At 41.6% G+C, this 27,556-nt stretch overlaps 1 protein-coding gene across 1 annotated transcript in view; it reads left to right on the forward strand.

Moving 5' to 3' along the window:
- galnt18b (UDP-N-acetyl-alpha-D-galactosamine:polypeptide N-acetylgalactosaminyltransferase 18b) overlaps positions 1 to 27,556 on the forward strand; it is a 166,534-nt gene that overhangs the window by 60,923 nt on the left and 78,055 nt on the right. The window contains exons 2-3 of the mRNA XM_054732061.2: positions 7,870 to 8,065; positions 12,450 to 12,616. Of these exons, the coding sequence (XP_054588036.1) occupies positions 7,870 to 8,065; positions 12,450 to 12,616 (363 nt within the window). The remainder of the gene's footprint in view (positions 1 to 7,869; positions 8,066 to 12,449; positions 12,617 to 27,556) is intronic.

Genomic DNA, 27,556 nt, shown 5'->3' on the forward strand with positions numbered 1-27,556 from the left:
TGCTGGAAAAAGTTCTTGTGTTTTTTTTATTTAGAGATTAATACTAGAGGTAAGTGGGACACAAATACTGTACTTTTTGCACCAAGCATGCAGCCAGCTGAGCTTCAAACAGCTTGGTTATAATAAAACAAATAAGAAAATAGCTTCATTTTGATTATAATTAGGGTCTTGTGAACTTACTTTAGAGAAAAAGAATTATTCCCTGGGTGTTATATCACATTTAGCGTCCATGAAATGAAACAAAATGTATTTTTCCCCAAACTATTCCCATTACCCTAGAAAAGCAATTTAGAATCAGTTGGGGGGAGCAAGATTTGCATGTAATTAACCTTTATAATAAAATGGAGGGAATTTTCTCCTAGATACTCATCCATAAAGCACACACAAAGATTGTAGCATGATTCTTTGTATTAACAGAGCACTTTTGACATTCTGAGGCTCAAGACGACCCCTGAAGTTGTTTGCTTCTGTCAGAAATGTCAGCATCAGGTCCTTTAAGTCGTTTGAGAGCAATGGTTCGATCAGATTTTGATCTTGGTTACTTGGAGTCAAAGTCAGCTACAACTTTTCCTTGTTTCCTACCTGAATTTTGCTTTTGTGTTTGCTTTTCAGCTTGGGAATGAAAGAAACAGCTGCTAGTATAGAGACAATGTGTAGTTCTTACCATTAATTTCTGGAAATAGCCATCAGAATGTTGTTTATAATGAATTGAATGATGCCTAGTTGTTGAAAACATTAGCAGCTTCGTAACATATGACCATAAAAATCGGGTGTAAAATACACTTCTCCGTCTGCGTCGGTGTGGAGACACGCAATGCCATGATGCGTCGGAGCAAGGCCTCTCCAATTGGCTCACAGAGGGTGACGGAGACATGCCCAAAATTTTAAACATCTGTCGAAAGTGACAGAGACCGCAAGCTTGTGATTGGTCAGGAGGCCACTTCCTGTATGTTCGTCACCAGCACCGCTGTAGCTCCGTTAAAAAGTAAACAGACATTTAGCAGCAGACCCAGAACAGATTGAAGAACGCATCGTGGAAAAATTCAAATAATAAGAACATTTATTCATCCGTGAGCGAAGAAGTACAAAATACAGAGCAAACGTGGACGGAAACGACGGAAAATGTGGGTTTAGAGGTGGCGACCGCATGAAGAGGTGGAGGAGAATGAAGGACAAATTTTTCCGTGTTATAAAGTCTCTGAAATAAACAAACACATTAGTAAATACACTATCGTGGATTGGATGCATGAGTGTTATGGTGGCAGGATACCACAGAAAAGAGCTACGCCTTCTGTTGTCCTGGTGGAGAATTGCTTTGCAACACTCCTCTGCGTGAACGGAAGTTTGAATGTGAAAACCTTTCCGACACTCGGAGCTCACGAAGAAGTATAAATCAGGCTGAACAGCCGTTTGGTCTTACTTGAACACAAAAATACTTCTTGCTTGCAATGATTTAGGAATGTACTGCCCCTTATTGCCAGGGAAACTGCACGTTGTCACATTAAGAAATCATGTTGCAACAAACAGGTGTTTTTTATGTACACGTCAGGAAACAAACACCAGAAATCCTTCATGTTGATGTCAAGATTCAAGGTTTTCCTGCAGACGATCGAGCATTTCTCGACTTTAGCTGTTATATATTCTTCTCCACATTGCAGGCTGCAGCTGTCTGTCAGATAGATGACGCACACAGCTGTCCACATGATGCAAATCAAATAAAATGGTGATACAGTATATCACACCAGACATCCTTCTCCCATTATTATTCAGTTCGGTTCTGGTTTTCAGTGATGAACAAGTGTCAGTATGCACATTCTGCTCCAAACGCAACAAGCTGCAATCCACAAATCTGTTTTCTTATACTTTTCGATTAAAGCGTGACTGTGAAAGAGGTGCTTTTACTTTTAAACAAAGTTTTAACAAACTTACGATGGTTTTCTTTTTAATTTATTTAGAAGAAAACATTGTAATCCTCTACCTTTTCAGATGAAGTTCCTCCTGTTTTGGCTCATCGTGTAATCCTTTCACCTTCCTCCCCTCTGTTGTCTCACAGACACATTTTGTCATTTCGATGTTAAAACAGTCTGCTCATAAATATTAACTACACCCAGTCTGCTGAAAATACAATCTGCTTTAAACACAAACACTCAAACTTCACTTTTCTGTCTTTTCAAAATCTCCCGTGAACATTTGTCACAATAAACCTAGCTCTCACCCTGGATTCTCATGTCAGTTCTCTTGTTCGCTCTTCCTTCTTCCATCTCAGGAACATTGCTGAGTCCCATTCTGTCCCACTCTGAACTTGAGACAGTTATCCACACCTTCATCTCCTCACGCTTAGTCCCTACACCCCCAGCAGGTCCCTGAGGTCCAGTGATCAAAGCCTACTGGTTGTGCAGCACCAGGCTAAAGACCAAAGGTGACAGATCATTTGCTGCTGTGGCCCCCAGACTCTGGACCTCTCTCCCCCTGAGCCTGAGATCAGTGGACTCAGTGGTCTCCTTTAAAAAGCAGCTGAACACTCACTTGTATGACCTCTCTCTTTATTCTGCTCTCCCCACCTATTCCACCTTCCTCAGGATCCACTGGTTTCCATCTTTCCTATTCACTCTCTCTTTCTTAACATTTTTTATCACAATTGTCTATTTTTTGCTCATTTTAAATATATTTTTAACCATTTTCTAAATTATTTTTTATATTTTTACATTTTTTGTTTTTGTGAATCACCTCGTGATTTTTATCTTGAGAGGCGCTATAGAAATTATATCTTCTTCTTCTGTTATTTAACCTTTATTATATTCTTTCATTTAGCATTTTATGTTACTGTTAGAAGAAAGAAAAGCTGTTTGTGGCTTTTAGGTTGTGACTCATCCTTCATATCCTCAGCTTGTCTGCAGCAGCATGAAATAAAATTAAATCTGTAGTAAAATGTGTCTTCATTTTATTGTTCCATAGCCTCAGTATGCTGCCAGGGAAGGAAGTCTGCTCTTTTAATTAAATTATCAGCACATGAAACTAGGGCTGGTTTTTATCATATTAAATTTCCAGCTGATTAGGACATTGGAATTAGAAACTTGACATGACTTGGAGGTAAATATGTACACAATTTGATTAGAGACACATCGTTGTCTGTAGTAAAGGATTAAATTGTTTCAGACAGTTGTTAAATATCTGTTTGGTTTTGTCAACTGGGCAATATCTTTGACTCTTCTAACAGCTTTTTATGCAGACAAACAGCAACAAATTTAGGGTGTTTCTTAATGTCAAGGCACTTGGCCTTGCAAGGCGATGTCTTGTGAGGCCAGGCGCCTTGCTTACGAGGACACTGTCCTTCCTTGGTCAAAGAAAACGGTAAAATGGAACAGACTTGCATCACATGATCGTGGCTTCCATGGCGGCCATGTAATGTCACGTGACACGGGAGACAACGTTATATTTTATAAGCATTAGTTTCAATATAAATTTATAACGAGACTTTTACTTTTTAAATTATGAATATGGTAATTCAATCAAATATATGTGAGTTACTACCTGCTAGCCACCAAAGCTGCAACTACTAAGCATCTAATTAAGCAATATCACACTCGAGGTCATGCGTTGTTGCTGAATATCAGCACTGGTGGGATTCGGTCGTAGGCAAGAGGCCACAAGCCGAGTGCCGTTGATAATCACACCACTGCTGATATTCAGCAACAACGCATGACCTCGAGTGTGATATTGCTTAATTAGATGCTTAGTAGTTGCAGCTTTGGTGGCTAGCAGGTAGTAACAACAGTTCTACCTGCTCATTTTATTTTTTATAGCAACAATAAGCTACAACATATTATGATTTCTTCATTTCTTTAATAATTTATCAGGCTCCGCCAACACAAATAGTCCCAACACAAGAAACTCAGACAAGGCTGTTGCTAAGCAACCCAAACATTTTCTACAATAACTGTTAGAACGCCTGTGCACAGCGGAGTGATACTGTTTGTAAACAGCACTCTTGGAAAGTCTCTTGACCAATCAAATCACTCGGTCGGAACTAACTGTTGTATAACCAACAATAGATAACTTCTTTGGCTCTTAAAAAAACATTTTCAATTAGTTGACTTACTTTTAAACTTGAAAATTGTCCCAGAAGTAGCTGCCGGCTTCTGATCCGCCATCCTTTTGAAAATACCGTGGTGTATTCTGGGTAATTTTTGACCAAGGCTAGGCTACAAGACACCTCCCGTGTGCCCTTGCTCAGCTAGCTAAAAGGGCTAACAAACCAACACATGCCTCGGTAGAACATGAACATTGGAACACGTCTTGGCGGCTCCCGATGACGTATCTCCTAGGCAACCGGGGCGGGGCCAAGACATCAAGGCAAGGTTCCTTGGCCTTGAGAAAACCCTTGGTGTTTTCTTGCGTTTTCTGGGATTTTAGGAGACAATTTTTTCCCAACAAGCTGCCGTTGGCCCCTCATCTATCCCAAAGCAGTCACGGTGGCCCAGTCTTCATGCAGCAGCCCTCCTCAGCTACACTCAGTGCAGGAGATGTGTACCCCTCATTGTCTAAACTGCAAATGAATTTTGTTTGCATGAAGTCACCATTGGCAGAAGTATATAACAACAATGAGTACATATTATTTGTATAATATTTGGTTCACTTTTGATCAAAATTGATCAAATACCAGCATTTCTTGCTGTTAAATAAAGAAAAAAGTTTCTTATCAAAACAGAGCTATTTAAGACAATGCTGCTTATATTTTGATTGTGGGTTAGCTAATTAGCATTTTGAAGGATCTTGAAGTCTGAAAAATACACAGAGCAAATTTTACAGTTTACACACAATTATTCTCAATAACAGACAACTTTAAATTTCTTTATTTCTATTTCTGATATAAAACACTACAGTTATGAGCTATCTCCTCTGCAATGCAATGCATTATGGGATAACTTGCTGGCTCAAGTCCGCAGAAGGATGCATCCAACGCATCCTCGATGCAGTGGGCGGAGCAATAACACATCCGGGAACTCTTGAGTGTACCTTGATACAATCGTCCGTACGTTGACGTTTCACAAGGCCGCAGTCATACATGCAAACTGGATGATGACATCAGAAAGTAGCTTTTATGACAGCCAATAGTTACCTTCCTTTCTGAGGAGATGGCAACACGGCAGTTTTGAGGCAAATGAACATGTTACTTACAGAATGAAACTCTTTATCATCAACCATTATTTGTTACAAATAAAACAAAATTAAAACCCAAACTTGACTGTTGCACACGCCCTAAACAAGGACAGAAAGTCTAAATATTTGCTTCTATAATCTGAGAAATAAGCAGGAAGTTCAGTGATACTTGTAGATTCTCAGGGTGATCTATTATTATCCTGCTGGTGTAGCAAGGAAACTTTTACTGCATACCTCTAGACAAGGGCGCAGATAGGATTTTCAAACTGGGGGGACAAAGTTCTAATGTACCCTCCCCCAAACACACACACACACACACACACACACACACACACACGCACCTATCATCTATCTATCTATCTATCTATCTATCTATCTATCTATCTATCTATCTATCTATCTATCTATCTATCTATCTATCTATCTATCTATCTATCTATCTATCTATCTATCTATCTATCTATCTATCTATCTATCTATCTATCTATCTATCTACGTACGTACAAATACACAAACAATTGCAAGAGCCTTAACTAGAGCTCAGTCAGTTTGTGTAATTTTATCCAATGGTTTACAAAATAACTATTATATACGTGTTTGAAGCCATTGTGCAGTGGAACGCTGGCAACAACGCTCTGCCTGATCAACACTATCCAAATCAGTCATTTGTTATTCTCCCAATCAATTACTAACCAAAACCTCATGCTTTGAGAAACATGTTTCATTTAAACATTAACTGATTTTCAGCATACCAATCTTTTAGGGCTGGGCAATAAATCAAAAATGTATCGTTATCAAAATGTCTGACCCTTATCAAGATCATTCTTCCCATGTCAATACATTTTATAATAAAAAAATGAATAGATGTGTATAGGTTGGCAATGTTCGTGTCCCTTTAAGAAGCTATATCACCTTGACGTAATACACGTGACAGCCGCATCTAGTGTACAACTTTTGTTTCTGCGCATACCTGTAGTTACCGTCCATTTTTCGTTATCGAGGTAAAATCCTCAATATATCGTGATATTGATTTTTGGCCATATCACCCAGCCCTACAATCTTTACAGAAAACATAAAAAGCCCTATGTAAAAAAAACCTGCACATTAAATATAATAAAAAACAATATTCACTTATCACTTAGCAGTGGTTCCCAAACTTTTCAGCCTCTGACCAACAGATGTTCTTTCTTATTTTTACATAATTTCAAAATTTTCATAATATTTGGAAAGTTTTAATTTATATATACATAAAGCTCGTTTTGAATGTTATATTTTACTTTCATTTTTATGATTATGCGGCACATTTTGACTTCCATATCTAACGCATCGGCCTCTGTCCCTTTTAACGGCTTTTTTAAAATATTGTTTCTACGTCTGTCACGTTTGCGGTGTTTTTACCATAATTTCTACATACATCACATCCAAAGAAGGCTAAGCAAACATCAAACCCAACGTTTGGAGCTTGTAAACTCCATACATCTCTCATGCAGCACCAGCTGTCTGATGATGCGCGCTGCAGCAGCGTCCATCTTTCCGGCTGGATGAGTGAATTTGTTCATCAGAGTCAATATTCTGCTCCATAGTCGGAGTTGGTCATGACCAGACAAAGTGATCAGTCAGCAAAGACCAGACCTGCCAGCAATTGTAAGTTTCATCCTGCTAATATTTGCCCTCGTCATGCTGCGCTCATCTCCACCTCTCCCCGACTCAGCGGGAGGCGTTTTTCAAACTCAAAACTCCCAAACTTTGCTCAGCCTGAAGGTTACACATCTCCACTATCTTCTGGTGCAAAGTAGTAACTCAATGAGGGATCATATTTGTAGATGTGACTTGTTCAAGTCAAAGATGACGCTTGTCATAATATTGCGGCTTTGGCGCTTATAACGAGTAAGTCCCAACACTGACAGCAACAATGTACTGAAACTAGACCCAACATGCATAAACAGACAGATTAGTCCAGCCTACTTACACTGTTGGTCTTTTTTAAAAACTCAATAATTGTTGCTTCATCCTGCGTTCTAGCAGCAACCACTTTGGTGCCTCTGAAGTCGGTGTTTGCTTACGTCATGCTGCATTCAGTGTAATTGGAAAAAGGAGCTTCAAGCGCTTAACCTCCAGTTTTGTTTTCTTTCTGGCCTTATAAGTGGAGGGGAGGGATCGGAGTCAATCTGAATCTGGGGGGGGGACAGTCCCAACCCTCACCCCCGTCCTCCAACCTATCTGCGCACCTGCCTCTAGAGAAGATTTCATCCACCTCATGTTCTGTTTTTTGGAATTTAAACTACTTGCCGTAAATTAAATGGCCCTGAATTTTAAATGCAGGAGTTTGGCTGAAAGTGCAGCCAAGTGTCCTGGATGCAGTACAGAATGTTTACAAGATGCCAGCTGTGTTTTATGAAATCTGGACATGAACCGAGTCTTAAACACAAACAAAAATGTAGAATTTATCAAACTGTAAAGTTATTATCTTACTCTGTTCCAGCCCTTTTAAACAGTGCAACAGAAAAACAACCAGGAGAGCTTCTCATGGTGATCGTCTGTGGAGGACAGTCTGTCTTTAAATAACCCTTATTACAGCATTCATCCCTATCATAAGTATTATTATTCCTATGCAGAGACTAAAAGATGCTCTCTGTAGAGCTACACCGGAGGTCATGATGCTGTGACCTGGACAACTAATCATATGTTGTGTCTTCCTGTGCCTCCTAGAGACACCGGGGCGTGGTGAAGACGGCCAGCCGGACACATCATTCTCTGACTCATCGCTGTTCGCTCACTGGGGTCAGGAGCTCAGTCCCGACAACCGGCGAGTGGCGCTGAAGATGTTCCAGTACTACGGATATAATGCCTACCTCAGCAATCGTCTCTCTTTAAGTCGGCCAATACCCGACCTCAGGCCTGATGGGTAAGACTAGATAGAGTTCAAAGACTGTTTACACCCCAGTGGAAAGTATTTGGTCATACTCTAGACCCAGAGGTTGGGGGTGTTTTCCATTAAACTAGTCAGACTAGGAAGTTTAGCAAATGAATAAGACATAGAGACATTGTGAGGTAGAAATTAGTATTTTAATGGATATTTTCAAGGTTGTCTGATTAGATTTCCTTCCGTGGTTAATGGAACATTTCCCACATGATGGAGTGGCTTGACTGGACCTTCCTAAGGTCAAGCTGCTCCCAGAGCATCTCAGTATGATTCTGGCCTGGAGTGTGTGCTGGCCGCTCTGTTACAGTCAAAATGCAGCTTGTACTTAAAATCTGAAATGAAAATGAAGCATGTTGGAGGTGTGTTTTGGAGTTAAATGTTATCTACAGGGAATGGCATGATGGTGCAAACATCTTCCCACCCCAACCACCACACCGTACAAGTCCACTGTAAAACACCTTCAGTGATCATTATCCATTTTCTTCTTATTTTTACACAGTTTAGTAAAACAAAAAATGTATATATATATATTTTTTTTTTACCTATAGCACAACACATAATGGGAAGAACCGGAAAAGCACTACTCTAAGAACTTCAGCGATTAGTTTAGGAAATTGATGCAAATCATCTAATTCATTTGAACTCAGAGCATTTTCGGTTTTGGCTCCAACCCTGTAACGAGTTCCCTAGGCATGCGCCATCACTTCTGGTTTTTAAGTGTTGCCATATATATATATATATATATATATATATATATATATATATATATATATATATATATATATATGTGTGTGTGTGTGTGTGTGTGTGTGTGTGTGTGTGTGTGTGTGTGTGTGTGTGTGTGTGTGTGTGTGTGTGTATTTATAGTATCCTAAATTTTTGGGTTGATGGCAAAGGTGGGATAAATCATAGCAAGTTTAGGTCTTAGTTTCTCTTCATAATTAATATGTGTGAAAACAAATACTAAGTGTACGTTCTAGAGCTAAAAAGAATAAATAAATCCATGCTGGATCATGAAGCTGTTATTTATTCTAATATCATTTTCATTCTGTGCCAACTAACTTTATTCCCCCTGGCCATGTCATAGATTTAGGATGGAGAAAGATGATTTAAACAAAAATAACTGTGTGAACCCCTCATTTAGTTCATTAATTGCAGAATCGAAATGCTCTTTTTAGGTAGAAGTATAAATAGATTTATTATGCATTTTCTTTGTGCCTCTAAGCAGATTCAATAGCTTTCTGTATTTCCTGTTGCTTTGTCACTTTTTGTCATGGCATCAAAACCATGAGAATATTTGTAACAGCTGATCTACTAATTACATATTTAAACACTTCCATCGCATCTAAAACATATTTGATTCTTCATAAAAATGGACAATTATTTTTCTATGTTTTCAATCAGAAAAAAATCATGCACATACACACACATAAATATGTACACATTAGGGGCTGCATGACTTAATTTTTTTTAGTCGACAGTCAAGTAATGAAAATCTAGTCGACTTTGACTAGTCGTTGATGACGTCACACACCTGAAGCGACTAAAACTGACGATGGGTGACCAAGCGTTTTTTTTTTTCTCTGACGCACGTCGGGAGGCGACACTCTGGCACAGCGCGTCGCCTTTTGACGCCCGCGGTAAAACGGAGATTTCACGGAATTGTAAACTTAACTTGCTATTTAACCTCACCCTCACCTTAACCCTTACCCAGTATGTCAGTCTAAATTTTCTGTTAAGCGTGTTTGAGAGGAACGATGAAATGCAAAACAAAGCTTTGCATGTGTAAGCTGGTTAAGGTTAGGATGGGGGTGAGGGGAAGGTTAAATAGCAAGAGGGTAAAGGTCACAATTCATTCCAATGTCCGTTTTACCACGGGCGCCAGATACCGACGCTCTGGCACAGCTCGTCGGGAGGGCTCGTCACCTTCTGTCTTTTCCGAGGACTGCATCTTATCGGTCATTATCACGTGACGGCGACTAGTCTATGAAAGGCATAAAAAGTCACACACAAAGCAGTGAAGTCGACTAGTTGATACAACCAGATAGTATATATGTACACATATATGTGTACATATATAAATGTCTATATACACACATATATGTGTGTGTGTGTGTGTGTGTGTGTGTGTGTGTGTGTGTGTGTGTGTGTAATTTAGAGGAATGTTTCAGTAAAGTGCAATTTCTATATTTGAAATATAACAGACATACATTCTTTTATGGTCTGTTTTAAAATGGGTCTATTTCTCCTGCTTGTTGCAGGGGATGTTGTTCTCAGAGGAAAACAAAGCTGTGAAAGGCCGTGTGATTTCCAGCCGTAATGGAAAAATGCTATTAGAAGTGTTACCTCTCTAACAGGGCTGTTAGGGGGCATAAAATACATCACTATGGTCTGTTCAACGCCTGATTCCTGCTGTGGAAACCTCCAGAATTCCCTTGTTTGTGGGAAAAAAAAAGAAACATTCCTTAGCCTTTGTGAACATCTAGGTCATAAAGCACCACATTCATGCTTGGTGGAAACTGTTGACACTCCCCCATGATGGCTCTGGTTCCGTTTTCCCAGCCAGCTTACACGCTCACATCACTGAGGTTACAGGAGCGGCTCAGGAAATATCCTCATGTGAAAGTTTACGCAGCTTAAAGATCTTCAGGGCATTTCTCTCAGCTGTGCTGAACTCCCTACGGACCATTTATTCCCACTAATACCGACGCCGTATGCTGATCCAAAACTGTTGCAGGGGAGACATTAATCACACGTGCCTTACATCTCTGTTTCCCATTTCCAGCTCCGGAGCTGCAGCTTTCTGTAAATACAGCAGGAAGGAGAGGAAGGGAATTATGAGCGGCAGCGTGACATTTAGCAGGTTGGATGGGAATAAATTAAATGTCACAGTTACAACACAAATTAGTCAGAACAATCAGATGAAAGGTTTAAAGCAGGACATTATTACTGACATAGTTTTATTTGGAGATATAATGTTTAAAAGAATGTCAGCTTCAGGGTAGGAAATACCCAGAGGCTTCCGGGGATCTCATTGGGGGTCTCCTACTTTGGCCCCCCAAAGTGCCTTGAAACAGCCCTGGGTGTGGGAGTTTTGAAGGTGGTCTGAATTGTAATAAATGTATAAATATGACATGCTTTTAAATTATTACATTATAAAGGTAAAAAAAAAGAAAAGGTGTAGTGGGATAAATGTACTTCATTTCCCTTCTCAAGCGCTTTTTTTGTTTTGCTTTCTTGTCTTTTATTTGACTATTTTCCTGTCCCGTCTGTCTCTTTTCTTCCTGCATCTTCTCTCAATCCTCCAGAAAAAACTGTTACGTGGCTTCCTACTTTTTCACCTCATGAGTTACTTTTGAACTCAGCAGATCAATTCAATTCAATTCAATTCAAGTTTATTTATATAGCGCCAAATCACGACAAGAGTCGTCTCAAGGCACTTCACATAATAAACATTCCAATTCACAGTTCATTAAGCCAATCAGAAATAATGTTTCCTATATAAGGAACCCAGCAAATTGCATCAAGTCACTGACTAGTGTCAGTGACTATACAGCAATCCTCATACTAAGCAAGCATGCAGCGACAGTGGAGAGGAAAACTCCCTTTTAACAGGAAGAAACAGGAAGAAAGGAATCTACCGACCACAAAAATAGCGGAGAGAGCACTGAGCGGCCGCACTAGTGAGGTGAAATCACCAAAGCACGGGTGATGAGCTCCGCAGCACAGAACATGAGTGGAAATGAAGGATCATGTGTTCATTTTTTCTTTTTTTGGTAGCGCCACTTTGATCATTTTACTGTGGCCATGCGCAGGACGCAGCTGCCTGCAGAGCGTATCAACGCTCTGCTGCTCTCTGTCCTCTCCGCTGAAAAGAATTCCAGGCAAGCGAAGTCCATAAATAATATAAAATAGGTGGAAACTGGATCTTTTTTCGGGCTCCCCCTGGGTTGAGGGCTTCAAGGGGAGCCCATCACCGTTTTAGGTGAACTGGGCTCCCCTTAGCTCCCCCGTGATTCGAACTCTGGTTACTTTAAGCATATTCGTCTATTTTTATTGCATCAATTTTAATGAGGCTACAAAAAAGGAGTAGGACTCGTGCCACCCTTTACCACACAATCAATTATTTACCTCCTTTTTTCTGACCTATTTATGTGGCATTCAACACTATAAAACATGCTGATTGTTGAGTTTTAATAGTCTGCATATAAAAATAATTCATGCCAACAGTTCTGTATGTTAAATAATGAATGTCACATCTTGATCTTCTCAGCCAACAAGCTAGGATTCTAAATTCTTTATTTATTCATTTATTTTTTTTATCAGGCAAATACCTGAAAGCGAATTTTCTATTTTTCTCCTATAGGTGCAGAAACATTTCTTATCCTCTGAACCTCCCTCAAGTGAGCATTGTGTTCATTTTTGTGAACGAAGCCTTGTCTGTCATCCTGCGGTCCATAAACTCTGCCATCAACAGGACACCTTCCCACCTTCTTAAAGAGATAATCCTGGTAGACGACAACAGCAGTAACGGTAAGAAGCATCATTCTATACAGCACCTCACGGCTGACACCTAAAACCTGTAAATGGGTATTTTTCCTGTCACGGCTGAGCTTCAAATCCAGGCATGGCAGGTTTTTAACACATTGGCTTTATCAACACACTGAAGTGATGTGAGTTCGTCTGCATCAGGAGAGATATTCTGAATTCCTAGATATTATTTTGTGAGCAGCAATAAGATAACTGAGGGTTTATACTCAGTTAGCCAGCCGCTCCATATGTCTGTAGCTAAGGAGAACACCATCAGATAAACCGCACACACATCGGTGCACCCACAGTGTTTGCAATGGATGCTATCACTGAGTTGCAGCTTTTTGCTTTTTTACATTTATTTATTTATTTATTATTGGTTTGGGGAAGTTAAGACTCACGTTTAACAGACTGCATGGTTTTATCCTTACTTTAACACCCCCATTTACTTATAATCATTATCAAAAGGGTTTTACTGTCACATGTGCGAGAATCACATTAGGAAATTGCTGCAGTACTTGGTGCAAAAAAAAAAACAACAACAAAAAGATAGAAAGAAAGATAAAACCGGGAAAGGGTGGCTTGCCAACTCTGGGTCGGGGGAGAGGTCCTACCTCAAGTGGAGGAGTTTAAGTATCTCTGGGTCTTGTTCACGAGTGAGGGTTGGAGGGATCGGGAGATCGGCAGGCGGATTGGTTCGGCTTCTGCAGTGATGCGGACGCTGAGCCGATCTGTCGTGGTGAAGAGGGAGCTGAGTCAGACAGCCAGGCTCTCGATTTACCGGTCAATCTATGTCCCAATCCTCACCTATGGTCATGAGCTTTGGGTAATGACCGAAAGAACGAGATCGCGGATACAAGCGGCCAAAATGAGTTTCCTCCGTAGGGTGGCCGGGCTCAGCCTTAGAGAAAGGGTGAGGAGCTCGGACATTCGGGAGGGACTCGGAGTAGAGCCGCTGCTCCTCCGGATCGAAAGGAGCCAGTTGAGGTGGTTTGGGCATCTGGTCAGGATGCTTCCTGGATGCCTCCCCAGGGAGGTGTTTCAGGCATGTCCTGCCGGCAGGAGGCCCCCGGGTCGACACTTTGGAGAGGTTACATCTCCAATCTGGTCCGGGAACGCCTTGGGGTCCTGCCGGAGGAGCTGGTGGAGAAGGCCGGGGAGAGGACGGTCTGGAGCTCCCTAGTTGGGATGCTGCCCCCGCGACCCGGACCCGGATAAGCAGAGGAAGACGACGACGATGAGGAGGAAGATAAAAATAAGAGATAAGCAAAGGAAGACAGAATATAACCATGATAAAATATTAATATAAAGTGGCAATACTTAGAGAAATGGCTACTGTGTAGGTACTAATCAGAGCAGATCAGCTCAGGTACAAACACAACACAGGGTCATGTGACTGGAACAAAGCGACTGGAGTGGGCAGCCCTAGTATTGTCTTTCATGAGTCTAACAGCAAAGGGAATGAAACTGTTCTTATGGTGAGGTTCTGGTTCGGATGAATCTGAGCCTCCGGCCAGACGGGAGAGGTTCAAAAATAATTGTGTCTGGGTGACGCGGGCCAGCTGTTATCCGACCTGCACGCCTCAATGTCCTGGAGGTGTAAAGCTCCTGTATAGAGGGGAGTTAGCTGCCAATGACCTTCTCAGCAGAGCGTACAACACGCTGCAGCCTCTTCTTGTCCCTGATGGTGGCTTCAGTGTACCACACGGTGATTGATGAGGTGAGGATGGACTCGATGACTGTGGCGTAGAACTGCCTCATCAACTGTGCTGGCAGATGAAATCTCTTCAACTGCCTCAGGAAGTTCATCCTCTGCTGGGCCTTTTTCATGATGGAGGTGATGGTGGGCTCCCACTTGAGGTCCTGGGCGATTGTGATGCCCAGGAAGCAACATGAGTCCACCATCGTGATGGGGATGTCAGACAGGCTTATGTGGGAAAGGGGGTTGTGTGCTTCCTAAAGTCCACAACAACCTCCGCTGTCTTCTGGGTGTTTAGCGCCAGGTTGTTGTGGCTGCACCAGGACACCAGCTGTTCGATTGCATTCTGTAGGCAGACTCTTCCCCGTCAGAGATGAGTCTAATGACGGTGGTGTCCTCTGCAAACTTGATAAGCTTGTCAGACTCATGGTTGGAGGTGCAGTGTGTTAATGGTAAAGCAACATGCAAATTACTTATTTCTCTAGATATGTGCAGAATTTTACAATTGTAGTTGACTAATTTTGATTTAAACTCAGCTTTTGTTTATCTGGTCCCCGAAGAATAAATACAATATTCTAGATCAGTGGCTCCCAACATATTTTCCTTAAGGACCCATGTGCAATTGCATTCAAGACAAGCTAGAACCCCCCTTCCCAAACTCTCACCTGCATACACACATGAAAAATATACTAAACACCATACAGATCTTCATTTGCAATAAATAAATAGCAGGTGTAGGTTTTTGTTCTTTTTTTTTTTCTCCTTGTTTTACACTTTAGGGTGTGTCATTGGAGTTTTATAAATGGATGAGTTCAAATGTGTGTTGAAATTGTTGTTCCGTTCTGTAATTAAACATTAAACCTTGTTTAGTCCTCATCTGTCTGTGTGTTTTCCCCTCAATCCACCTCCCTGCACACCTTTTAACACAGAAACAGACCAGCATGAAGGGCAGTGGTTCCAAACTCTTTTCCTTAAAGACCCCTTGCCTGGGTCCAAGGCAAGTTGAGGATCCCAACACCAACTCCTATACGTTAAAAGTGATTACTTAAACATTTTATGCTGACATACAGTTATGACTCTTAGACAAAGTTTAAACTATACTACTCTGTGTTATTGGGATTTTAAAGATGCTTTTTATTTAACAAATGTAGTCTTACAGACACCACAGCTTCAGCACAGACAAAAGTCTGGGGACCTCCTGCAACCTTGAGTAGATCATAAAATGGAACGCTCTCTCTTGAATAAAATGGTGTCAAGTTGTGGCATATTTGGACAAAGGGTTTTATTTTCAGAAACTTTCATGATTATCATTTTCTGCGTCAGCAAATTTTCTAGTGGAAATCACTAAATAAAATCCTTCAGCAGATTGGATAATTTTTAGATAAAACAGCATGCTTGATTGCCCCTTAGATGCCCCTTGCCCCTTCTGGAACTGCGCTGCTCTGGGTGACTGCATGTTGGAGTAGCTCTGTTGACTATATGTAAGTTTAGCCTTTTTTTGGACATTTTTTCTTCTAGTTTCTCAAGAAAAACTGTATTTTTTGGACATTTTACTTTTCTGTTTCTGGTGCTGTGAAGCTTAGATGATTTTTACTGCTATTTTCTTCACTTTTTGAGGATTTGTTATGATGTGTAACCATGGCAACAAGCTGGTTTACAATCGGGAGCAGCTGATTAACATTGTAAAGGCTGAAATGATACCTCAACTGAAGCCACAAATCGTAAATGAGCTAAAACGCAAGAAGCGTGGGTGCAGGGCGGGAGCAAAACGGAGATAGAGAAAGAGGAAATTCAAACCATCTCTTCCATCGATCACAATGGGCAATGTGAGATCACTGGCCAACAAGATGGATGAACACCAAGCCCTTTCAAGGACTCAGCCAGAGTTTTGGCAGTGCAGTGTTATGTGTTTCACTGAGACGTGGCTGCAGGACCATATCCCCGATTCCAGCGTCTCTCTGCCAGGATTCCTGACTGTACGAGCAGACAGAGATCTGAAGAGGAGCGGGAAAAGAAAAGGAGGTGGAGTGGCAGTGCTTGTTAACAACAGATGGTGCCATCCAGGTCATGTTTCAGTGAAATGTCGTCTCTGCAGCCCAGATGTTGAACTCTTGGCAATAAGTTGTCACCCATATTATTTGCCAAGAGAGTTCACCAGTGTTGTCTTGGCAACCGTTTATATTCCACCTTCAGCCATTGCTGAAAGTGTATGTGATGCCATCAGTTCCGTTGTCACTAAGCTACAAACCCAGCACCCCAATGCATTTGTGGCTATATCTGGTGATTTTAATCATGCCTCGCTCTCTGCTACACTTCCAACTTTTCAACAGTTTGTCAGCTGCTCCACTAGAAAAAACAAGACATTGGATTTGTGTTATGCAAATGTAAAGAAGGCATACATGTCCAAAACAAGACCTCCTCTGGGACAATCAGATCACAATCTTGTTTTTCTCTGCTCAGAATACAAACCACTTGTTCAGAGGCAACCTGTGACAAGAAGAACTGGGAGAAAATGGTCACAGGACACTGAAGAAGCCCTGCAGGGTTGTTTTGAGACCACAGATTGGATGACTCTCTGCCAAGGATATGAAGAGGACATCAATGCCATGACTGGACGTTTCACTGACTATATTAACTTCTGTGTGGAAAACATCATACCCACCAGAACAGTGAGATGCTTCACTAATAACAAACCCTGGATCACCAGTGAACTGAAGAATCTGCTAAATGAGAAAAAGAGAGCCTTCAAGGAGGGAGACAGGGAATTATTGAGGAGTATACAGAAGCAACTGAAGCTCAAGATCAGAGACAGCAAGGAGGCATACAGGAAGAAGCTGGAGAACAAACTACAGAGGAACGATATCTGCAATGTCTGGCCAGGGATGAATAAGATCACAGGCATTAAGCAGAGGAAGGATTGCACAGATGCCAGCCTGGACACAGCCAATGAGCTGGACAAGTTCTTCAATAGGTTCAGTTCAAAAACAAACCCAGCATCCTCCTCACTTGTCCCCAGCCAATCCGACATCCCATCCTCCTCTGGTCCAACATTTTCCAGTCACACACCAGCTCTTTGTCCTCTAATGCAGTCATGGACTCTTCTGGTTCCATAAATCTGTCTTTAACCAAGTCAGGAGATGCCGCTGCCCCATTTACCTCCCCCTCCCACCTATCTGTCTCTAGAAATCAGGTGAAGAGGCAGCTGGAGAGACTGAACAGGAACAATGCTTCAGGTCCAGATGGTGTCAGCCCCAGAGTACTGAAGGCCTGTGCAGAGCAGCTCTGTGGGATTCTGCAGCACCTCTTCAACCTCAGCCTGGCCCAGGAGAATGTTCCAGTCCTGTGGAAGACATCCTGCCTTGTTCCAGTTCCAAAGAAAACTCGCCCATCAGTCAATGACGACTACAGACTGGTTGCCCTGACATCCCACATCATGAAGGTCCTGGAGAGACTCCTGTTGGTCCACCTGAATAAGCAAACTAGAACATATCAGGACCCGATGCAATTTGCTTATCGCCATGGAGTTGGAGTTGAAGATGTCGACATCCAGCTGCTTCAACCAACCCACTGTCATCTGGACAAAGCAGGCAGCACTGTGAGGGTCATGTTCTTTGATCTCTCCAGTGCATTTAACACAATTACGCCTGATGTAATTTGCCAGAAACTCCAGAAGACCCAGGTGGGGTCCTCAACTATCACCTGGATTAAAGACTACCTGACAAACAGACCACAGTTTGTGAGGCTGAAGAACTGCACATCAAACCAGGCGATCAGTAACACTGGAGCACCACAGGGGACTGTACTCTCACCATTCCTTTTCACCCTGTACACCTCAGACTTCCAGCACAAATCAGAGACCTGTCATCTACAGGAATACTCAGATGACTCTGCAGTTGTCGGGTGTATGAGAGATGGACAGGAAGCTGAGTACAGAGAGCTGGTGGAACGCTTTGTGGCATGGCGTGGAAACAATCATCTGACCTTGAACATGAACAAAACAAAAGGAGACGATTTTGGACTTCAGAAGAAACAGTAGTAGCATCCGTGATTTTTTGCAGAAAGCTGGAAACCCTTGTTGTCCTGGAAGTGGACAATTATTTGGAGGTAAAAGGGGAAAAACAATGTAGAGAGAGCTGCTGCTTGTTGATCTCTTTGCCCTTTTATCTCTAAAGATGATGGAAAAAATATTAGGTTAATGATTCTAGCTGTTTACCTTCTCGCCTAAAAATAACTTTTGGTAAAGAACCCTGAAAGGAGCTGTTAGCTGCTCACCAAGTCCACAGAAGAGAGAGGAAATGTAGAAACTTCTCAGCACCTCACTGTTAACATTTGTGGAAAAATTGGTGATATCTGCAGCTTGTCCGGTGGCCTCCAGGTTATTTTAATGTTAATTAGGTTTCAAGTTCACTGGATTGAGCCGATGGATGAATAACACTAATTAGCTGCGAAGCCAGAAAACTTAGCCTAGAGCACGCTGCGATCCAGAAAGGTGGCGATGTGTTTGTTTCTGTCCTGTCTGCATTTCTATGTTTCATTTATACATCTGCATGCATCAGATGTGTGGTAAATGGTGTCTAAAGATGGTTGGTGCATCCTGACACTATCACCTGGATCACGCGTGAGTGAGACGGATGATTCTGTCCTGGAATGTAAAAGTCTCAAAAAGTGGAGTCAGTGATTTACACTACAGGACCATTTCAAAGGAAGGAGAAAAAAACAAAACAATAAAATGGTAATGACTCTGAGCCTAAGTCATTTATAACTTTTATGCTTTTAAATTGGCTGTGCTGCTTGTAACAAGGACCGAGATTATCAACATGGGAAATACTGTTCGCTTCAGTCAATAGCGCAAAGCGTGGCACATCCTGCAGCGTGCTGAAACAGAATTTAAATCAATGTGGGATATTTTGTTAATTTAACAGCCTAGAATAAGTATGACTGTGCTCCCTCAGGCTATTAGTGACCAGGAAGTTGGATACATCTAATCAGAATAAGAAAAAATGCATTTATTTTATTTTTTTCTCCCACACCTCCTGGCACATCACGAGGACTAAACATTCACAATTTATAACGTGATTGAGAGCTGAAGAGTTATTGTCTTACGCCTCCTTCAGAGACCCGAGTCACACTTTGACATTTAGCTGATGGCCTTTCACCCTGTTTGCTTCAGAACGCCGTCACACTGCGTCTGACGCCCGGTGTTATCATTAGAGCCATGACTGGGAATCTCGTCTCCGCTAAATGTCATTAGCCTGTTGACCTGCGATGCTGAGATTGCTGAAGGGAGGGGTCACCATCCGTGGCTAACCCCTCCGGCACCCACACTTTTTACATTACATCTGCCATTGTCACAGCTCAGCTGGGATTAGCATGCTGGAGGATGTGTAGCCATCAGGGGAGAGAAGGGCAAATTGACCCCGCTGATTCCTCTTTAATTGGATAATGTCCCACGCTGTGGCTTGAGAAAGGCTCGTCAGTGCAGGTGCTGAATCTAAGAAGGTGCTGGGGGGCTTACGTATCAGACGGGCTGTCCAGAAGACTCATGATGCCCTCCTTTAATATAGATGTAAAGGATTCTGTGATAAGCTGCAATCTTCAAGGAGAAGATAATTTTTTCCAAGAATGTAGCAGATTTGGAGGACTATCTTTGAAGAACTGGAACTAATTCCCCATGATTAAATTGCAAAAGAAGCTACTGGGGATGTATATTGGTGAAATTCAGGCAATACGGTGCATATCACAATACAGTAGAGACAATACAATATATCATGACATTTTGCGATACATTCAGCCAGACAATGTTAGCAAATTTTTTAGACATAATTTATTGTAGGAAAATTCATTAAACAGTCCAAACTGATGCATAGCTTGTGTAACATGAGGTATCTAACCCATGATAGAGTTTTACATTTCAATGTTGGAAACAAAACCCGTTGCATATAGGGAAGGGTACCTTTGACATTTGAATCAATTCGGTACTAATTCCCGATACCTAGGAATCGATACCGGTACTTAACGGTACCAATTTTCGATACTTTTGAGTGTTTAATATTTTAATTCTTTTTTATAATTAAATATATATTTTTCTCAATATATAACCATATTTGATAAATATCACGATAAATAACATACAACTGTTTGTATTTTAACATCGTCCTTGAAGTTTTATAAGCTGATAATTAAACTGAAGCAAACATCTTTACTGTGAACTAAATTTACTGTGCATCTTCATTCCTTTGATTTTTCCTACTGGGAAGCTAGAATTTCCAAGGAGAAAGCGAACGCACCATTAGCTGATAACAATGGTGGCAATGGAAGCTAACAAATCAAGCTAACATTATCTTAAACAGTTTATTTAACTGCTGGAGCAGATTTAAACGATGATGCCTCACACTTAGATCGTTGTCGCTGGTTTCATCTTCACCCAATCACTCGTCGCATTTAGTAAAGTGAAGCCAAACTTTAGAGCGCGTTCATGTTCTTCTAGTCAGAAATTCGAAGTTCCGAGGAGAAAGCGAACGCACCATTAGCGAAACGGAAGCTAACATATCAAGCTAACGTTATCTTAAACATTTTATTTACCTACCGGAGCAGATTAAGATGAGGATGTCTCACTTAGATCGCTGTCGCTGGTTTCATCATCACCCAGTTACCCATCACATTTAGTGAAGTGAACCCAAGCTTTAGCGTGCGTTCTTTCTACCATGCTGATCTGTTTACAACTCGCTCGCAGCGACCGACGACATAACGCTCTTGCGTATGCGCAGCTGTCTAGGCAAGTTCTCGTTATGAAGGACGGGTCCCGAAACGAGGCACCGTTTCAAAAGACGTGAATCGTGCTCAGTCGGTACTATGGATTTCGGTCGGTACCTTAAAAAGTACCGACTTCGGTACCCATCGCTAATTGCACACTGCTGCCAACTAGTGGTCAGCATTTGAATTGCAACAACAGAAAAGAAAATACACAAATGTTTGCACGAGAATTCCTCCAAAAATCTGATACACGGCTTTTGAATATCGATATAATATCGCAGGAAAATGTTTCATGAAATATTGCCATATCAATATTTTCTTACATCCTTAGAAGCTAAAATTCAAGATGTTTATCTGCTTTTTTGTGGGCTGCTGTAGTGATTGCCCTTTTTGTAATAATTATCTGCGGATCACACTGTGCGATTTGCGGCTATCTTAGCCAAGTCCCTCGTGTGGAGAATAATGGTGTAAAAAACAACGATTAGCTTGAGGGTGAAATCATTGGTCGTCCAGTCTGACCGGCTCCGTGACAGCTTTTTGAGCCATCTCACAACCCAAATCAGCCTCCGACAGTCTACAAGCACTGCTTGAAAACCTACGACTCCTGTCTGCAACCAGCCAATGAAAAGACACCTTTGGGACGCTGAAGCAGAAAGGCTCCGCCTCTCTCAGCTTTGGTTTCAATTTATGCTTAAAATTTGGATTATAACCTGCACACCAGTGTTTAGTTTTGTTAAAATCCCAAGTTAAACCAGAGTTATACTTAAAATCACTTTTTTACATCATCAGATAAATTGTGAAAACTGATTTTGTGATCCATGAGAGCTGAGAGCTGAGCTCACGAACATAAAAACCAAAACACAAAAACGTGACATTGCTTTGCTGTTGGTGGAAATTTAACAGATGAGGATGGTTCAGTAGTGTTTTGTTGCAGAGGACAGAGGAAGCTGCGAGTGACAGCGGGTGTGAGCTGTCTCACGGAGCTGCGAAACAGTGAGACAGAATTCCTGGGAAAAGTTTAGATATTGCAGCAATCTGTGACAGATTGCTACTTCTCTGTAGTTTAGTGGCTTTTTATGTATGGAGGATGAAAAGGATGGATGAGCTCACCCACAGCCGGAGTCTGATGCCAAAGCAAAGGTTTTTAAAACGAAGCTTCTTTGAGTTGGGTCATGAGCTGACATAAAAAAGAAGTGTTTTTAACTTTTCAGCTTTGTTTTGGTTAGTGGTCTGCTTAGTGACGTAGGCTTTCGGGAGGTGTGCTCATGACGTTGCGTGTCCTGCAGGAGCGAGACGTCGTGCAGTCTGCCTCACTGAATTCTTGTGTTGTATAATGTGCCACCTTTCTGGAATTCTCTCAGTGTGACGTGAACAACCCTGTACGACGGGCAAAAATTGCCTCCTTCAGCCCACATGAAGCATTAATGACAATAAATTAATATTTAATTAAGAGATTAATTAATGTTAATCGTTAACATTTAATCATTAGCAACCAAGCAGTATGAGAAGTGATCCGTTCAGAAGTATTCATAGTGACGGCATTATGCTGTACTATGTATAGTACCATGAGGCCACACACATAGAATTAGTCACCAGTGGTAACAGAGTGATGTTAAAGTATTGCAATAGGTGATGTAAATAATCAAATCACAATAACAGAATAAATACAAATAATGATCACATAAACACACCTTTTTGTTACCATGGTAATCAGAGTCAGAGCTCGTTACGAGTCACTCCAGACTGAAACCCTCAGACTTTCTGAGTCTTCCTGATGGAACGAACCCAACAGATTGTATCCTACATGGTCTTGTATTAGGGCTGGACGGTAATTCAATGGTTCAATGCATCTATCGATAGACATGTGGTGCGATAGATTAAAAAACAGGAAGATAAAACTTCGATAAAAAAGTTTCCATTTTTCATTAAAACTAGGGCTGCAGCTATCGAATATTTTTCTAATCGAGTACTCTATCGAATCTTTTTTTCGATTAATCGAGTACTCTAATAAATGACCCTTTTGTGTTTGTAAACTATTATATAAAATAGCATGTTATAATTATGAAAGACCTCTCAAAATGAGCAAGCAATTGCCAGTTATTCTTCAAGTTTTATTCAAAATTAAGTTTGCAAAACTTCAGCACTTCAACTTTACTTCACAGTAAACAAACGCCTGTGCAAAAAATAAGTAAACAACCTGAGCCGATTTTCCTCTCGTGCGAGAATCTGCTAGCCTGCAAGCCAGACAGAAACTAGGATAACTGTTGAAGTAGCGCTGCGAGCGGCTGCAGCCCAAACAGAACCAGAACCGCTCACGGCGCAAACAGCTCGCCCCTGTTTCCTTATTAACACACGTCCGTTTTAATTTCTACACTTTTTTTTCTCACACAGTAACAAGGATTGTCGAGAAAGCATGTTTGCTGTGGTTTTGTCAAATTATACTGACCACAAAACATTTATTTACTTTCTTTTGTTTTCCTCCGTCACTCATAAATACCCGTGTCCTCCTGCAGCAATCCCGAGGGACAGCAAATATCAATAACAACACAATAAAAAGTCCGACATATTGTGTAAAAACTGCTTTTTTAGCACATTTTAAGTTCGACGTGTTGCTAGCAGACGTACGGTGTGAGCTGAAACTGAGTGCTACAAACGAAAAAGTCGCACAGTGTCTGCAGAATATATAGAAATACAGGCTAAAATGTATTATCTTGTAGAGGCTCCGAGTCCGCTTGCAGAAGTGACATTTACAGGTGCTGCAGCACGGAGGATGTGGTGTTGTGGTAGGCTAAATCCATTTTACAGTATTTATACTGGACTACGTTTTCCACCATACGACGTGAAAAATGGTCCCACAACTTTTACATTTTCTGTCTTTTTCGCACTCCACCGGGGTTCAAGTTGTCCACCATGGCTTAAGAGAAAGTTAAGTTACATTCGCTACTCCCGTGTGCATTCAGTCCAGTGGGCATGTGCGTCACTTATTTCGGTCCGGGTGAAACATGACCCCGTGCGTTTGCAAAGCCATGAATTAATTAAATATGAATTAAACGAATCCTCGAGGCAGAGAATTTGACTCGAGGATTTTTTGTACTCGAATTATTCGAGGTACTCGAGGAATCGTTTCAGCCCTAATTATAACCTATCATCAGGTAACAGCATACTAGACTCACTTTCTCCTAACCAATCAAAACCACAGACTCGGGCACGCTACGTCACCAGGCCCTCCCCTCTCAAGCCAAAACAGAGCATGAGGCAGCTGACATGAAGCATTAATGACAAGAAATTAATATTTAACTAAGAGAGGTTATTGTATATTTTGTGCCCACGATTAGTTGACTACCAAAATGGTCGTTTGTGGCAACCCTAAAGATGTCGCAGCGAGAAGAGGCGGAGAAAAAAATAAAAATACCAAAAAAAAATGTAAAATATATTTTCTACAATTTTATATATATTTTTCAGTCATTATCTACATCAATCAATATTAAATAAATTGTAGCTATATACTTTTTTTCTATATCGTCCAGCCCTATCTCACATCATTGTGACGTCCACCCCATGACCGCGGTGTATCACTTCAACGTTCAGTTCAGCTTACTCATCCTACCATCAACAAAAAGTCAGAACCCTGCTTGTCAGCACAACAAAAGCAGACTCCACTCAGGGATTCACCACAGATCCTTAAGTTTCAGCCAGTCAGGCAAAATCTGTGGTTCAGCATCTACAACAGCAGCTCACTAACTCACGGACACCAACATGCATTATCCTCACAACACCATGCATCTGCCTGTCAGTCAGCACTCCCTAATCTGTTTGTACTAGGAGCTATGTCAAAAGGGACGTTTCTGTGACCCCTATGGGGCACAGACAGTAAAGTTTTAGCTATCCATCCATCCATCCATCCATGTACATTGTAATATAGACAGAAATTTCTTCAGATCTCAGAAATCCTTGTTTTAATTATCATACAAAGAGGATTTTATCTTACTGTACGTCATGTTGCAAGACCGTATTTCCATGGTAGCTCTACAATTTTCCTCTACAAACTGGAAAAGTGGGTTTCTTAGGATGACAATTGAAATCAATTAAAAATAGCAATGAAACATTGCTGCTAAAGCTAGTAGCTATCGCTTTAGTTAGATTCTCACGTCTTTTACTTGCTGTCTCTCCTCCTGCCTCGCTCAGCACTTTGAGAGCAGTAACGTGTTTTTGGATTTGTTCAGCACCTCAGGTATTCAGAGAAGTTCCAGCTATCAGTTGGGTATTTTACAAGAATTTGTTGGAGGCCAATCTAATGAAAGCTTGAGGGCGCTCTAAGCCGGGATGGTATCAGCAAAAGGCAGCAAAGCCGAACCTCAAGCTGGAACTTCAGCAACAATGTTTGTAACAAACTGCCAGTGGGCCCCGGGTTTGATTGCTGAGGAAGAGCCAGTATCTGCTGGATATTTCCAAGTTTTTTTTCCGGTAAACTTGTGCGGTGGGAAATTGCCAAGTGCTGCTGAGCAAACCACACAGCAAATGTGAGACCTGTTTTCATGTCGATTTGCCATCTGCTGTGCACGTTAGACTGGTGGTTTTATTTGAACCTGGATGAATAGAACATTCAATAATGGAAGCTCAGACCAAATGGCTGTGATTAGACTTAGTCACGTGGACTTATAATTATGACACACTAACAGGTCAAAGATAAAAGAAAAGCACATTTCAGACACTTGGCACACAAAAGTACATCAATGACTATCTCCTCTGAGGTTTTTAAAGGTCATGCTACATGTAAACAAACTAAAAATCTTTCCAAATCTTGCAAATCTGAAATCCAAAACAATAGCCACACATTCATAGACTTCACATCGTTTCCGTTTCATATCTGTCTCCAAGCAAGATCCAGTTAAATGATCTGTTCATTTTTCCACTCACCATTAGCTTTGTTCATTATCTCAAATATCTGTTAGATTGAGAGCTGTTAGATTAAGCTGCTGAATGTATTTCTGGGAAACGGTGATGTCTGAAAACCTGTTTGGCGTTTGTTCCAGTGAAACTCCGTCCAAAACCTGTTTCCAGCAGAGTTTCAGCAGGATATCAGTCCTGAAAGATTGATGAGCGTTAGCCATCAGCCCTTTCTGGTGTAATGACCTGTGCTTGATTGTGATTTGTTATGAGGCATAATCCTGCATCATTCTTACTTTCAGTTCACCACACATTAGGATGCCCTCACTATTATTGAAACAAGTTCATGTGAGTCCATAAAGTTTTCCTTCGGCTAAAATCATCAAAGTAAACCGACTAGGATGGTCATCTTTACCGTAAATGCCCTAAAACCCAATTCAGGATTCACATTTTACACCTAAGACTGTTTTATTGCAATCATTCATTTGGTGAAAATACCAGAAGTCACTGCTTGCTGAGCAAACATCCAGAGCCACATGGAGTTTCATGTTGCACAATCAATATCATGGGGTGGTATACGTCTCTACGGTGTTTTTCTATCTGGTGGAGCAGTTCTGCAAGAAAAAACTTTCATAATGTACATAAATCATAAATGAATCATAAAATCAATAGAGTGGCAACAAAATGAATACTGGTTATTCATCTTGTAACTGAACTGTGACCATGTCTTAATCCTTTCGGGCGACGGTGGCACAGGAGTGAAGTCGCCCAGTAATCAGAAAAGTTGCAGGTTTGAATCCCGCTCAGTCTGTCGTTGTGTCCTTGGGCAAGACACTCAACCCACCTTGCCTGCTGATGGTGGTCGGAGGGTCCGTGTACGGCATACTCCCCTCTGTCAGTGCGCCCCAGGGCAGCTGTGGCTACAATGTAGCTCATCACCACCAGGGTGTGAATACCTGATTGTGTTGTAAAGCGCCTTTTGGGGGGGGGGGGGGGGGGGGGGTGGAGGTCCAGGACCCTAGAAGGCGCTATATCAAGTACAAGCCATTGACCATTTATCAATAAAATACATGCTATGTACATAGGCGTCATTTTAACCGGGGACGCCGGGGACATGTCCCCGGCAAAATTTGTGATTGGCAGCTGTGTCCCCCCCACTTTCAAAAAAGCCTGCTGATGAGGATTTTTGTTTTACCAGCTCAGGTCTTATACCAGGGGTCGGCAACCTGTTCCCATCAAAGAGCCATTATTACCCATTTCCCACAGTAAAGAAAACACCGCAGTAGCCGCAGCGTTGTGGGCAGGGCCTACCCTCAGACAGCAGAGAGCTGCTCACAACCAGGTGACAGCAGCAGGTACCGGTCGCTCGCATGGACATCGCACCCGTGGGGGATTCAACACCCACACTTTTCCAGCTGTTTTGCTCACCTCCACACCAGTCTAGTTTCTTTATGTCGCACACTCACTCTGTTTGCCTCATCTCCTTCTTCACCTCCCGCTTCTGACAGCAAATGTCGGGTTTCCAGGAGAGCAGGAGAGGGAGGGACGGAAGAGCTCGACTGAATTCATAATTTTACATCTTGACATTAGCTGTACAAAGTCTG

The sequence above is a fragment of the Nothobranchius furzeri genome, chromosome 9 (assembly GCF_043380555.1).
Source record: "Nothobranchius furzeri strain GRZ-AD chromosome 9, NfurGRZ-RIMD1, whole genome shotgun sequence".
In the NCBI taxonomy this organism is placed as follows: domain Eukaryota; kingdom Metazoa; phylum Chordata; class Actinopteri; order Cyprinodontiformes; family Nothobranchiidae; genus Nothobranchius; species Nothobranchius furzeri.